We start from the raw sequence: 16093 nt of genomic DNA, 5'->3' as shown, positions 1-16093 counted from the left end.
GCATCGGGTGGTGGGAGTGGTAATTATTCATGTGTGTGCTCAGATTACCTAGTTGAAGCGGAGCTCATTTGCATTTCAATATACTAAAGAAATATATCAAGAGAAAACTTTTTGAGATTTTCAGCAGCTTTGTAAATAGAATACAACATTCAATAGTAAATTGCAAAACATAATGCATTGTAAAAAGGGACATTTTTGCTGATTCCAGAATTTCTCTCTCCTGCATAGCTTCTCAGATTTACGCCACAGGGATCAGCAGAATCTTTTAAAGATCAGAGGCTGAGTGGTGTTTTTCAGAGGCTGCGAAAAGTGGAGAGCAGGGGCATGATGTGCTTGCTTCACTGCAAATCTGAGATTGTGACTGCAGATTGGTTTGCAGAACGTCATTCCATGAATTCCCATATGCAGGGGCTGGACAGCAGAAGCCTATAAGTACTAGACTCCTTGGTAATTAGGCTTCCTCAGGAGACCCTACTCCATCAGAACACCCACTGGGTGAGACTTCAAGGTAGAAGTGTGAGACCCTGGCTGAGGGGTCGAAGGCAGCATCTTCTGAAAGCACCCCTAGGGGAGGTTTTATTTTTTCTGACACAGGTGTGGTAAAGTCTCTATTGTTTCATTTCTGGTTTCATGGGTATGGTTACGGCTAACCTGTACAGCATCTTTGTATTAATTAGAAAAAGACACCTAATTTTGCCTGAAGCACCTCAATTCCATCTGTAAAATACATGAACTCCTTGTATTTTTTTTTTTTTACAGCAAGTCTTTTCATTTTTATTACTCAAAAAAGTTTCATTTTTTTATTTAGCTTTTTGACTCTGTGCTTGTGCCTTCAACACTTTCACAACGATTTTCTGCTCCTCGATAAGGAAAGCACGCTTGATCCTGTCACGAACACATTTAGCACACATGGAACCACCATAGGCCCTGCTGACATGTTTCTTTGTTTTGGACAATCTCATAAGAACTTTAGGTCTTACAGCACGAACCCCTCGAAGTCTGCCTGGGCACACACCACATGCAGATTTTGGTGCTTTCCCAACCTTCTTGGTATAAAGGTAAACAATTCTATTACCAGGGGTTCGGGACAGCCTAGTTTTGTTAGAGGCTGTATTGTAGGAAAGCCTACGTAGGTATGTCAAAAGTTGGACCATTCTGAGTACCTGCAGACAACGTCCCCGGAAGAACTCCTTGTATTTTAAAGGCAGCAATTTCCTCCACTCTCAGGCCTCTGAAGTCCCTTACCTTGATACCTCCCTTCCATTCTAATATATCAATCATTAGTATACCAGTGTATTAGAATAAGACTCCATCTGGTGGAAATTGTAAGATGTCTACAATGTGACTACCATGCGCTGGGATTATAAAGAGAATCCTGGTCAGAGATGCCAAGAGGCATGTAGTGGCAATAGTGAGGTTCTTGTTAGAAGATCCTACCAGGGTGGTTCCCTAGTTCAAAGCTGGTCCCTTAGTCCTCTCAAAAATGCATTAGCAGGCTGGGCACGGTGGCTCACATCTGTAATGCCAGCACTTTGGGAAGCAGAGGTGGGCAGATTACTTGAGGTCAGGAGATCGAGACCAGCGTGGCCAACACGGTGAAACCCCGTCTCTACTAAAAATACGAAAAAATTAGCCGGGCGTGGTGGTGGGCGCCTGTAGTCCCAGCTCTTCTAGGGAGGCTGAGGCAGGAGAATGGCGTGAACCTGGGAGGCAGCGGAGCATGCAGTGAATGGAGATCACACCACTGCACTCCAATCTGGGTAACAGAGCGAGACTCCATCTCAAAAAAACAAAAAAAACAAAAAAACCCAAAAATTAGCCGGGTGTGGTGGCACACACCTGTAATCCCAGCTACTCAGGAGACTGAGGCAGATGAATTGCTTGAACCCAGGAGGCAGAGGTTGCAGCAAGTCAAGACTGTGCCATTGTACTCCAGCCTGGGCGACAGGGCAATACTCCATCTTGAAAAAAAAAAAAAAAAGCATTAGATTACCTAATACCTTTGAATTAATCTCTTTGTGTTTAAACTAGTTAGAGAGGGTTCTTGTCTGCCACTAATAATCCTGACCAATACAGACACAAAAGACACAGAAAGTAGAAACAGTGATGGGGCCAAGGGAGAAGAAAACCAAATGAGTCTTTGGGGTCTGTAGGAAGAAAAGAAGGGTTCCATTGGAAGAAACCAAGAAATAGAGAAGTCAGCTTTCACTTAACTGTTGAGAAGACAGAGTGAGTTCCTTGAAAAGGACTCGTAGTATTCACATGTAGGGGAGTTTTACAGGTTCAGTAGAGGAGAACAAATACATTCATTTGAGAAATACATTCAATAGAGAATTTTGAAATCAGCAAAATATCCTTCTTATGATATATTATGCTTTGCAATTTACTAGTCAAATGCTTTTAAAATAAATAAATCTATAATCCCATAGGTTTACCCCTGTGTTGGAAGAAAAGTAGTTGTCTGATCTGTGGCACACATGGATTTGCTGATGGAGTACAGACACCGAGTCTGAAAGGATGTCCATGAGAGGGTCCACAAAGCAGCTGGAGATTTGTGGGTGGTCCTGAGACAGGAATAATACAGCATGGTCACAGGAGAATAAAAATTCCAGACAGCAGTTTCACATGACTGAAGGCTATGGGTTAAAAAGACTTTGCAAAACCACTGTGTGGGCCGGGCGTGGTGGCTCACGCCTGTAATCCCAGGGCTTTGGGAGGCCAAGGTGGATGGATCACAAGGTCAGGAGTTCAAGACCAGTGTGGCCAACATAGAGAAACTCCGTCTCTACTAAAAATACAAAAATTAGCTGGGCATGGTGGCGCATGCCTGTAGTCCCAGCTACTCCGGAGGCTGAGGCAGGAGAATTGTTTGAACCTGGGAGATGGAGGTTGCAGTAAGCCAAGATTGCACCACTGTACTCCAGCTTGGACAACAGAGTGAGACTTCATCTGAAAAAACAAAAACAAAAACAAAAACAAAAACAAAAAGGGGCCGGGTGCGGTGGCTCATACCTGTAATCCCAGCACTTTGGGAGGCCGAGACGGGCGGATCACGAGGTCAGGAGATCGAGACCATTGTGGCTAACACGGTGAAACCCCGTCTCTACTAAAAATACAAAAAATTAGCTGGGTGCGGTGGTGGGCGCCTGTAGTCCCAGCTACTCAGGAGGCTGAGGCAGGAGAATGGTGTGAACCCGGGAGGCGGAGCTTGCAGTGAGCCGAGGTCGTGCCACTGCACTCCAGCCTGGGCGACAGAGCGAGACTCCGTCTCAAAAAAAAAAAAAAAAGAAAGAAAGAAAGAAAGAAAGAAAGAAAAACCATGTTGTTTTTTTCTGGCTAAGATAGGCTGGATCTGCCTGGGCACGGTGGCTCATGCCTGTGGTCCCACCGCTTTGAGAGGCTGAGGCCGGCGGATCACAAGGTCAAGAGTTGGAGGTTTCACCAACATGGTGAAACCCCATCTCTACTAAAAATACAAAAATTGGCAGGGCATGGTGGCGCGTGCTTGTAGTTCCAGCTACTCGGGAGGTTGAGGCAGGAGAATTGCTTGAATCTGGCAGGCAGAGGTTGCAATGAGCTGAGATCCTGATTCCTTGAATTCCTGATCTCTACCTCTTACGGTGCTCTGCCTTCTCTTAACCCCTTGCCCTTTTTCCTCAATTTAAATTGCCAGTCCCTCAGCTTCATCCTGTTCTTTCCTGGATGGATCCAGGGCTTTGAGCCAGGAGAGTGCTGGAAAAAGAGGGCCTGCTCTCAGGGAGTCGCAGAGGGAGGGATCCAAATATTGGACACTTCCCAGCTTCACACATTTTTAGGTTATTATGTTAAGAAGCCTGTCTGCCTCATTTTGTTATTCTAGTCTATTTTGCATTCAACCCCAGGAGGAAGAAGGGTAAAGGAGAAAAAAAAAATCCTTCCTGCCACGAATAAAATGTAGCAGATGTTAGCTGATGATTACAAAAAGACAGTAAAGCAGGCCAAGAAACCATGGGAGGGAGGGGGTGGACCACAGCAGAGGGCGGGGGAGTGGGTGTTCGTGGAGCTGAATGTTCAGGGCAGATGCTCCGGAGGATTAAATTACACCGAGAGTGAGGCTGCTGGTGCCGTCCCTCAGCCCTGCTCTGTAGCGCTGGGAGCTATTTCAAGCCAGTGAGAAAGAGAGTCTGCACTGTTTGTCTCTAGGAGGCACTTTATTTCCTTCCCTGTTTTGGAAAATGATACCTAGCTCTGCATGTATGTGGGTGCCCTTTTTTATGAAGTGCTACTCAAGGACCCAAAAGAAGGAACAGTGGTTAGATGGGACATCTGTGGGTTTTGCCTGTTCTGCAGCCGTTCCCCGCTCCTCTGGTAACAGCACTATGATTTGGTGGCGGGGGAGGGCTGGGGGGTACACCTTTTTCACTGTAAGTCCCTGTGGTTCAGGTGAGACTGATTCCATCCTACCCAATGCCCCTGCTCCAAGCTGGGCACTTATGCCAGCCTCAGCCATTGATTGCCCTGGAATGTTCATGTGACCTAAGTTAGGATGAGGAGAGTCAGCTCTGGGACTTTTGCTGACACTGTTGTGAAAGAGGGGCTTTCTGCTGCAAATGCCAAGCGGATGGTATGTAAGTCTGGAGCTGTTCCTGGCTTATTCTGTGAAAACCTATGGGAGAGTGAAGCCAACTAGAAGAGATCCATTTGAGCAATGAAGAAAGGAGTTTCCTGAGGACGTTGAGCATCTGGATCCGGCTACAGCTGAAACTGATCCTACCCTAGGACTTTGCAGGTATATGTGCCTCTAAGTCTTCCCTCACCTCTTTGTTCTCACCACTTTGAGTTTGGGTTTCTGTCCCTCGCACCTAATACAAGTGCCTTCAGAAGGCCTGGGAGGCTTGTCCAGGTCACTGTGCTGGGCAGAACAACATGAGGGCAGCTATCTGCCGTTGCCTCGATGCTGCTCTCGCTGCGGATGAAGCCTGGAGGCTTATTTCCAGGTCATGTTTGACTCTGAGTACACAGCTGCCTCTGAGAAAGATTGCCAGGCAGGAGTCAGCAGCCAGAACTCAGCTCAACAATCGTATTCAGTTGTGCCATTGTACAGCAGTGCTCTCCAAGGACACCCTTGAATAGAAATGAATGCACATAAAGGTCCAACACGCATTCAGGAAGCCAGAGTCTACACTTGCACCCATATGCAAAGGAATCATTGTTCTTAGACCCCCTGGTAGAGACAGCTCTCAGCTCACTGACATGAACTGATGTGAAAATGTTCTTTAAGTGGAAAGCAGCAGGAAGCAGCTGTTAAGGCGGTGGGCAATTAGAAAGGAGAGACTACTTTACCGTTTATCCTTTGTCCAGCATGCATTGATTGAGCCCCTTCTATTGTGCTAGGGCCAGAAATGATAATAAAAGACAAAGTTCGTGCTCTCAGGAAGCATGCAGTTGAGTCAGGGAGTCAGCAAGAAAAATCAACTGGTAAATAAATGTAATTGTGATTATTTAAATGGAAATAATAGGAGAGTGCCATCTACCCATCAGCATAACTCTCTTCTTCTTAGTTTATAGAATCTGGATTTTATTCTAAAAGGCAGGATGCTCAGGTCCCTCCCCCAGGCTCAGGATTAACTATGATACATCTAAGCCAGTGATTCCAAATTTTGGCTTGCATGAGTCACCTAGAGGGCTTGTTGAAACCCAGAATCCTGGGCCTCACTCCCAGAGTTTCTGATTCAGTAGGTCTAGGTGAAGCCTAAGAATTTGCATTTTTTTTTTTTTTTTTTGAGACAGAATCTCTCGTTGCAATCTTGGCTCACTGCAACCTCTGCCTCCTGGGTTCAAGCAGTTCTCCTGCCTCAGCCTCCCAAGCAGCTGGGACCATAGGCGTGCATCACCATGCCAAGCTAATTTTTGTATTTTTAGTAGAGACGGAGTTTCACCATGTTGGCCAGGGTTGGTCTTGAACTCCTGGCCTCAAATGATCCACCTGCCTTGGCCTCCCACCGTGCTGGGATTACATGTGTAAGCCATCGTGCCTGCCCCCAAGAATTTGCATTTCTAACAAGTTCCCAAGTGATGCTGTTGCTGTTGGCCTGAAGATTACTAATCGCAATCAAGCATGGTGATTTGGTTTACCTGTTCTAGTATTTGGTTTAGGGTTAGGCACATGACCAAATTCTGACTGATTAAATGAGAGGAAAAGTCAATGGAGTTTTAGGCTAACTTTTTGCTTCTTGGTAAAATGTGACATGGGAAGGAGGCCTATCTTTTCATCCCATCCTGTGTTGCAGAACTTTATCCTTAGTTCAGCTAAAACTGGGTTCTTGTCACACAACTAGGAAAGATTAGGCCTGTGGACACACGGAAGGGTGAGGAAAATGGAATTTATTAGGCAAAAAGGAAAAAGAAAGAAAAACCCTCAGCAAAGTGAGAGGGGGTCTTTCCAACAACCTCCCACCTCACAGTCTGAATCCCAGGTTACCACACAGGCACTGAAGAGGCCAGACTCCTCCCCGCCGCAAAACGGTGTGAACTTCCCAAGGCTCCACCCGATCCTCTCAGTGCACAAGCAGGCATTATTCAGAATCAGCTGGGAAAGAGCAGACTTCATTCTCGACCAGCAGACAGGTTTTTCAGCCTTCAGGCTGTTTTAGGCTGGAAGGCAGGGTTTCACTCGGGACTCTTGGCTGTCTTTGGTCTCTATCTCCTGAAATGAGGTTATGTGGGGAGCTGCTGTTTAGAGCTACTGGTATCATGTGATGAAGTGCACTTGGCCAAGAGGCTTGCAAAAGTCCCGATCCAGACCCCTGACATTGTTGAGGAGCTGAGCAAACCCTGGAACCACCCACCTTGGACTCCTTGTTGTGGAGAAATTAAATGTAGTTATTCCCGTTTTCCATCAGAGTTGGGAGTATCCCAGCTGATTCAGAGGGCTATCAATCTGAGGCTGAGTAGGATGGAGTATTAGGAAAGGCTTCCAAGAGGAAGTAGACTCACTCTTCTCCAGCTCTTTAGTGAGAACGATTCCCATTTGTGCTTTGGCAAAATGACAAATGATCACATCCCGTAGACTCACTTTGTAGACTAACTTTTGAATTGCCTAAACGAGGAATTTTAAATTTATGAATGTCAAGGGCTTATTTCATGTGTAAATAACTGTGTTGGAACAGAGATTGAGAAAACCATTAATTTTATCTGTGGCGAAGTCCAGGAAAAATTTGTGAAGGAGGACTGGGCCTGGTGGCTCATGCCTGTAATCCCAGCACTTTGGGAGGCCAAGATGGGCAGACCACTTGAGGTCAGAAACTTGAGACCAGCCTGGCCAACATGGTGAAACCCCATCTCTACTAAAAATACAAAAATTAGCTGTGCATGGTGATGCATGCCTGTAATCCCAGCTACTTGGGAGGCTGAGGAAGGAGAATTGCTTGAACTGGGGAGGAGGAGGTTGCGGTGAGCCAAGATCACACCACTGTGCTCCAGCCTAAGTGATAGAGCAAGACTTTGTCTCAAAAAACAAAACAAAACAAAACAAAAACAAAAAACAAACAAAAAAAACTTTGTGAGGGAGATGACATTGGGCCAGGCTACTAAGAGCTGATGGCGCGGGTTGGGGATTAACGTAGTGCTGGAATCTAGCAAAGTGTGTGTGTGGTGTATAATAAATACCCATATGCTTCCAGGGCTTACCTAACCTTAAGAATATATCATCCAGAGGAAATGGCATGGCCAGCAGCCCGAAGGCGTGACAGTTTGGTGTCTCTGGCTATGAGTACACAGCTTGGTGTGGTGATCTAGAGGTAGTATGGGTTACACTGAGCCATGATATGAAAAAAGTGGGGAAGCGTTGGATTAGATTAAATTGGAAACCGAAATCACGGGTCTCAGTTAGGTTAACAACAGCAAATCCCAGTCCTCAAAGACTTCTGAAACTAGGAAGGTTGAGTTTCAAGAGGGTTGCCTCAAGAAGGACCCTTGCCTAACAAGGGTTGGATTGCCTCTCCTCTGCCTAAGGAGGCAGTCCCTCCCTTGGAGTATGAATTGCTTCATGACCTACTTCTCGTTTTGCTATGCCAGTAACCTAAATCCAAATACAATATGGCCTGGGGAGGAGCAGGGTGGGATTGAGCAGGATGTGAAATGACCAAGGATATGATAATAGAAAATGATCATTTGTGCAGCATGCTGGGTTAAATATGAGATTGCTTAGAGTTCCGAGTGGGCAGCCCAGGGGTTCCATTCACCCAGAACACAACCACAACAATGAGAACACTATTGCTACATATCTGTAACCTGTTGCTTATTTACATTTTCAAAAGCCCTGATGATGTTTCTAAGAATGAATTTTGAGGATGTATAAACTAGGCTCATGGAATATAGTTTTAGCTTGGGCTAGATTTAGTGATGTGAGTATAGTTATATGCTAGAGAAGACAGGAAGATCATTTTTCTTTGTGAAAATAGCCTTCAAAATAATTTAAAACAATGTTCATTAAAACAATTCAGAAAAGTATAAGAAAGAAAATTAAATCACCTGAAATCTCATTACATTGATAATAGCTTAATAATTGTTCTAAGTTTGCTGCAGTTGGCTGATGTAGCCCTGGATCCACTGCTGGTCCACTTTCGATAATAGGGAAAGGCCAGAAATAGCTTGGCATGACAGAGAGCAGTGGATCTCAGGCTGAGTGCAGTGGTTCATGCCTGTAATCCCAGCACTTTGGGAGGCCAGGGCAGGCAGATCACTTGAGGCCAGGAATTTGAGACCATCCTGGGCAATATGGTGAAATACCTCTACAAAAATTAGCTGGTCATGGTGGCACACGCCTGTAATCCCAGCTACTCAGGAGACTGAGGCAGGAGAATCGCTTGAGCCCAGGAGGCGGAGATTGCAGTGAGCCATGATTGCGCCACTGCACTCCAGCCTGATGACAGAGCAAGACTCTGTCTCAGAGAAAATGCTTAAAAATGGACCAGTGGATCTCAGAGCTGGCTGCACATTGAAATCTCCTGGGTGAGTTTAAAAAGCTCTGGTGTCTGAGCAATTCAGCCAGAATCTCTGAAAGTATAGAGCATATAGGCATCAATGTGGTGTTTTTGGGGTTTGTTTTGTTTTTGTAGTGTGTGTGTGTGTGTGTGTGTGTGTGTGTGTGTGTGTGAGAGAGAGAGAGAGAGAGAGAGAGACAGGGTCTCACTCTGTTGCCCAGACTGGAGTGCAGTGGTGTGATCCTGGCTTACTGCATCCTCCGGCCCCCTGTGCTCAAGTGATCCTCACACCTCAGCCTCCTGAGTAGCTGGGACCACAGGTGCACACCACTATGCCAGCTATTTTTTTGTCTTTTTAGTAGAGATGGGGTCTTGCCATGTTGCCATGTTGCCCAGGCTGGTCTTGAACTCCTGAACTCAAGCAATCCTCCGACTTTGGCCTCCCAAAGTGCCTGGATTACAGGCGTGAGCCATTGTGCCCAGCTGGCATCAGTGTTTTTAAGCTTCTAGATGAGTCTAATAGGCAGCCTGAGTTGGGAACAACTGATATAAACAGAAGAATTCTAAAACGTTAGGAGACAGTTCTGGATTGGCTCTTTCAAGCCTGTTGTGTCAATCAGGAGTCCAGTCCAAAAAACACAAACCATTCTAGATATTTCAAGCAGAAAGGGATTGAATGCAGGGGACTGGTTACAAAGGTTTTGTAAGGGCTGGAGTTGCAAAATGGAGACATGGGTTTATCTAGAGATCAGGGACCTCCCACCACCTCGGGCTGACACCTGTGGGTTCACACTCACCGCTATGCTGCTCCAGATGACAAGTGGCCTGACTAGGAGCTGTGATTGCTGCCACGATTGGAACTGGTATTCTGCTGCAGCCCATTTCTTGTCTGCAATTGGCTGCTTCTGCCAGAGCCAGAGAAGGCTAGGGGTCATCTTCTTCCTACCTTCTGTCTCCCTTCAGTGGCAGAACCTATCTATCCAGCACCCAGCTGGTGAGAGAATTTGGGAAATGTAATATTCCAATGGCTCCAAAAAATACACAGAAGGGTATGGAAAGGGGGATATGAAGGCTGAATATCAGTCAACCAATATCTGAATGTCAATCAATATCTGACATGCATTTCTTGCCCACTTGCCTGCTGACTGCATCTCCTTCACAGAGCTTGGAAGACTCTTACTGGGTTTTGAAATTGAAGAGCCCATCTTTACCAAATGCTGACATATTTGGGTGCCATGGCAGGAGATAAAGACAGGACATCTGGGCCAGAGGTGGTTTGTTGAGGGCTGGCGTGTCTTAGGTGTTCTGTTTCATTACTATTATGTCACTATATAAAATTATCTTCATTTTGCAGATGAGGAAACGGGCTCAGAGGGACAAAGGACAAGATCCCATAGTTCAGAAGGGGCAGGGTGTAATTGGCACTGTTTGCCTGACTACCAAATTCAGTTCTCACACCTTGCACCACACTGCCTGCCAGGGTCCCAACCCCAGAGGGCGAGGCCACCAGCACCAGACCTCCTCAGGGAGCAACTTTATGGAATGGGTGTGGGAAAGGAGGCCTGGGGGCAGGGGACCCTGCCTGTCACTGCTCTCACAATCTCTTAAGCTCTTCTTGCCTGTGGGTGTCAGGACTGACACCAGAAATCCCCTGTGATCTTGCTGTCTCCCCTGCAGAGGATCACAGGCATATGTCCTGTCTCATCACCCCCACGCTTTCCGGCCTGGCCCACGTGCCCCTGCTTCTTAGAGAGTCATGGCAGTCTGGATGTCAATGTGGGCAGAGCTTGAGGACACTCTAGGTGCAGCTGGTTTGGGCTGGCAGATGAGGTGAGGGGGCTGGGAGGATGTCCCTGCTTCTCATAATTCCGGGGAGGGAACAGAGCAGGAGGGCAGGCTTTGGGCGAGGTCCCACCATGGTGGACTTGGCTGAGCCAGCAGGCTGCTGCACTCCTCTCCGCCCACAGTGGCCTCATTGTTTCCAGCGGCTAAGCAGTTTGGAGAAGGTCCCTTGGCCACTGCTAGGCCCCTAAATAGGGGCCAGCTTATCAGAAACATATCAGAAGTCTGCAGGCTAGAATTGCTGGTAGGCAAATGCCAAAGTTGAAACTTGTTTTCTATTATCAGCAAGTGTCTTGGAGTGAACTGTGGCAGAGTATAAGTGATGCCAATTGTTTAATGACCATAGGCAACTTGGGCACGGTTACATGAGGCTCTAGGGCAGGCTTGGGAAAAATATTTGACAAGGGTCTGATCCTCCAAGATCTCTGCTATGGCATCTGGGGTAATGAGATCAACAGATGACCTGCGCAGGTTTTCTGTGATGTGAATAACTAACTCAAACCAAACCAGCTTGGTGAATAGAGGCCTGATTTGAACCACCGTGGTAGACATAGCTTATCTTCCAATTCACAGGTCTGAGATTGGTAACAGAACCAGATGCACAGAATGGAGAGGACACCAAATGCCTACAAGGAAGGACCCATATAAGCTCAATTACATACTTGAAACCTCCTGCTTGCCTTTTTCAGAGGAACTATTTATCTGGATAGCTGTGTACAGGGGCAAGGGAGAGACACAAACTTTTCAGGGAATAGTGAATATTGGCTCTGAACTTACATGAGATACATAAATCTACTGTAGTTCCTGATTACGGTGGGTCTAATGGTCATCAGTGGTAAGTAGGATTTTAACCTGGGTCTATTTATGAAAAGCCCAGTAATTATTTCTCCAGATCCTGAATACAGCACAGAGTTGGATTGGTAGGTCCCCAGTAGTGGCTCTCTGACACACACAGTAAGAATGACTGTCGTTGGAAGAGCCAAGAGGGAACCATTGAAGTTTCTTCTCCCTACCAGAATAATAAATCAAAACCAATACCACACCTCCAGGGGAATCACGAAGATTAGCCCCATAGTTAAAGATTTTGAAACTACAGCTAAGTTCCTCAGAATGGCCAGTATGAGGATAGATGGATTCTGGAAACAACAGTGGATTAAGTAAGCCTAATTAGTTGATAACTTCTCCTACAGCGACTGGCCAAGACATGGTTTCCATTTTGGAGCATATTAACACAGTCCCAGGCACCAGCAACTGATCTAGCAAGTGTATTTTTTTTTTTTTTTTTTTTGAGACAGAGTCTCACTCTGTCACCCAGGCTGGAGTGCAGTGGCGCAATCTTGGCTCACTGCAAGCTCTGCCTCCAGGGTTCACACCATTCTCCTGCCTCAGCCTCCCAAGTAGCTGGGACTACAGGCGCCCGCCACCAAATTTTTTGTATTTTTAGTAGAGACGGGGTTTCACTGTGTTAACCAGGATGATCTCAATCTCCTGACCTCATGATCCACCTGCCTCAGCCTCCTAAAGTGCTGGGATTACAGGCGTGAGCCACCACGCCCGGCGCAAGTGTGTTTTTTTACCCATTCTGATAAAGGGTATTCCAGAAATAGTTAGCTTTCACCTAGCAGACATATATACTTTTACCATGCTGCCTCGGGGATATATTGAGTCTGGTAGGGATCATGACCATCTTACCATCCCATAAGACATAAGGCTGGTCTACATTGAATACAGCACACATATAAGGCCTGGGGAATAAGAAGTAACCAGTATCACAGATGTTGATCTAGATATCTTAGACCCATATATGCTAGCGGGTGAGAAACAAATCCTATGAAAATACAAGGACTTGCTACTTCAGTTAATCTTCTGGGGGAGGGTTGGGCGCCATAGCTCATGCCTGTAATCCCAGTTTTTGGGGAGGCCAAGGTGGGAGAGTCACTTGAAACTAGGAATTTGAGACTATCCTGGGCAACATAGTGAGACCCTGTCTCCACAAAAAATTTAAATATTGGCTGGATGTAGTGGTGCACACCTGTACTTCCAGCTACTCAGGAGGCTGAGGTGGGAGGGTCACTAGGTCTGGAGAATTCAAGGTTACAGTGGGCAGTGATTGCACCATTGCACTCCAGGCTGGGTGACAGAACAAGACCCTCTCTGTAAAAACAGAAAGAAAAATAAATGCTAGGAGAGGACCTAGTGGACTGAAATATCGATAGATAATCCTCTCCAATTGATAGGGCTCCTTGCATATTAGAGGTAACAGAGAACACATTTGGGGCCCTGCTTCAACCCATTTACTTGGTGAACCCAGTTATGCTAGCCTTATTTGGGTACAGAACAAGAGAATTCTCTCTAGCTCATCCAGACTGTAGAAGAAGAGGAGGTACCAATTGGTCTGTATGACCCAGCAGATAAAATGATGGTCCAAGTGTCTGAGGGAGATAAGTCTTCAGTTAAGGAACTCACTTCACAAGGAAAGTAAAAGACAGTGAGATACCATGCTAACAGTTAACTAGTTTTATCATGTACTTAGGAACTTGAAGCATCTGATACCTGGAAGGAAATACAGGTACAGGAAATACAGGATTTGGCGGTGGTGCCTTTCAAAGTTTTACCTCAGTACTCAATTATAAAATGTTTGCTTCCTGTGTATGCAACTCTGGGCTTTGCTGTCTTATTTAGTTTGTTCTCTTATTTATTTATTTACTTTACTTTTATTTTATTTTATTTTTTGAGACGGAGTCTCGCTCTGTCACCCAAGTTGGAGGGCAGTGGCACAATCTCAGCTCACTGGAACCTCCGCCTCCTAGGTTCAAGTGATTTTCCCGCTTCAGCCTCCTGAGTAGCTGGGATTACAGGCATGCGCCACCATACCTGGCCTATTTATTTATTTTTAATTTTTAAAAACTTTTGTTAAAAAATAGAGATGTGGTCTCACTACATTGCCCAGGCTACTCTCCAACTCCTGGGCTCACACGATCCTTCACCTTCCCCTCTCAAAGTGCTGGGATTACAGGGTGAGCCATCATGCTCAGCTGGTGGTCTTACTCTCTAAGGGAGGAATACTTCCCATAGGTGACACAGTAATGGTTTCTGTCCTAGCCATGAGCAGGCAAAAAAGGGTAATGGCGTTGGCTGGGGTGAATGACACTGTGAAACGGGAAATGAGGTTGCTCCCACACGACGGGAGTAGGGGGGGTACACAAGAAACCCAGCAATTCATCAGGAATTGCTCCTTGTTTTATTATTTATGTCCATGCCCAGCAGTTGTGGTCAGTGGAAGATTATTTCAACCTTCCATTGGCAGGTGCACCAAAGCTGAGGTCATTTAGAAATGCAGAGTTGGGCAGAAAAGTTGCCATCTATCTGAGGTGCTGGCTAGCATTCAGGGGGACAAGGAATTGGATAATGGAGGAGAGAACACCTAATTATTAGTGGTGGTCTAGTGACCAGATAGAGTGTTTCCTTCTAAGTGTCTACTCCTTCAATAAGCTGATGTATAAATATAATTATCACACATATACACACACACGTGTGTATGTATATTCTTGAATAATAAAGTGATGTTTTTTTTTCTCCTTTGACCACCCTGTTCAGACCAGGGAACATGGGTATACCGTGGGTCTCAGGAGAAAGCCAGAAATGGACAGAGTAGACTCAGCTTCCAATTCTAGAGCTGAGAGTTTAACCTAAGATGGAAAACTTGAAAGGATTTGCAAATGGCAGGAATCCTTTTTTCCTGAGTCTTTCTCACCCCAACTAGAAAAAATCCTTCAAGTCAAGAAGAATAAAGCAGTTGAAGAGTTAGGAAGAATATAAGGGCCATACACTACACCCCCAACCCTCACTGTCATGGGCCTGGGTGATAAGAACCCCTCTTTATGTCCACAGATCTAAGAGCAATATGGACTTCTTTGTGTCTCACCTAGAATTTTAAGAAGGTGGCAGACTGGCAGATGTGATCCACCACCACGTGAGGAGAACAGAAGAGATGGTGGCCTCGTGAGACTAGTTAGAGACAGTCAGGAATTATCCCTTAAGTTTCCTGCGGCTCCCAAGTGGTAAAGGAGAGCTGAAGGTTCCCGTGGGCCATGAGAGAGGGAAGGAGTGCGGCTGAGAGGAATTGGTTATGGATCATGAATTTATACCGGGAGAACTGGGCGTGCTTAGGTTATTTTTTTTGTTTAGATAATCAATGTGAAAACATTCTTGCTATACAGAGTTTTGATATTTTTTATTTTTTAGGACACTGTATTTTTGAAAGTAGGGTTTGAAGAGAATTTTATTATAGGCAACCCCACTGACAAAATGAAGTCAATCTATCAGTTAATAAATAAAACTTCCAATAATATTATTTTCATTATTTTAGTGCCTCCTTTCTTTTTCTTTTCTTTTTCTTTTTCTTTTTTTTTTAGGTGGAGTTTCACTCTTGTTGCCCAGGCTGATGTGAGGTAGCAGGATGTCAACTCACTGCAACCTCCACCTCCCAGGTTCAAGCGATTCTCCTGCCTCAGGCTCCCGAGTAGTTGGGATTATAGGCGTCCACCACCACGCCTGGCTAATTTTCTGTATTTTTAGTAGAGATGGGGGTTCACCATGTTGGCCAGGCTGGTTTTGAATTCCTGACCTCAGGTGATCAACCCACTTCAGCCTCCCAATGTGCTAGGATTACAGGTGTGAGCCACAGCTCCTGGCCCCTTCCTTCCTTCCTTCCTTCCTTCCTTCCTTCCTTCCTTCCTTCCTTCCTTCCTTCCTTCCTTCCTTCCTTCCTTCCTTCCTTTCTTTCGAGACAGAGTTTCACTCTGTCACCTAGGCTGGTGGGCAGTGGCGCGATCTCCACTCACTGCAATCTCCGCCTCTCGGGTTCACGCTCTTCTCCTGCCTCAGCCGCGGGAGTAGCTGGGACTACAAGCGCCCGCCACCACGCCCGGCTAATTTTTTGTATTTTTAGTAGAGACGGGGTTTCCCCATGTTAGCCAGGATAGTCTCGATCTCCTGACTTCGTGATCCGCCCTGCTCGGCCTCCCAAAGTGCTGGGATTACAGGCGTGAGCCACTGCGCCCGGCCCCAGTACCTCCTTTCATTCAAAAGTTTTCTGGTTTGGATGATAAATTAGTCACCCTAACTATGTGGGACCTGGAAAGGGAGCAGATAAAACATTTTTTGTTATTCTTGTCCCTTTATCCCCCTCAAAGTCATAAAAGATTGAGTTGAAGATCAAAAAGTCTGGAAACGATGTCTGAGTAGGGTGGCTCATGCCTATAATCCCAGTACTTTGGGGGGCCAAG

The 16093-nt window shown here is 45.9% G+C and overlaps 1 protein-coding gene and 1 long non-coding RNA gene across 2 annotated transcripts in view; one reads left to right on the top strand and one right to left on the bottom strand.

The window, feature by feature from the left end:
• Positions 1-786: 786 nt before the first annotated feature.
• LOC139363620 (large ribosomal subunit protein eL34-like) lies at positions 787-1166 on the bottom strand. The gene has a single exon (XM_071097897.1). It carries the CDS (start codon positions 1152-1154, stop codon positions 801-803), a length of 354 nt encoding a protein of 117 aa, XP_070953998.1. The 5' UTR covers positions 1155-1166; the 3' UTR covers positions 787-800.
• A 3133-nt stretch (positions 1167-4299) lies between these two features.
• Positions 4300-16093, top strand: part of LOC105473027 (uncharacterized) — a 65087-nt gene continuing 53293 nt past the window's right edge. The window contains exon 1 of the long non-coding RNA XR_011625098.1: positions 4300-4768. This is a non-coding gene — a long non-coding RNA (uncharacterized lncRNA). The remainder of the gene's footprint in view (positions 4769-16093) is intronic.

Source organism: Macaca nemestrina, chromosome 6 (genome assembly GCF_043159975.1).
Source record: "Macaca nemestrina isolate mMacNem1 chromosome 6, mMacNem.hap1, whole genome shotgun sequence".
NCBI lineage: Eukaryota > Metazoa > Chordata > Mammalia > Primates > Cercopithecidae > Macaca > Macaca nemestrina.
Note: the sequence above shows the minus strand (reverse complement) of the source record. Positions and strands in the feature narration are given on the sequence as shown.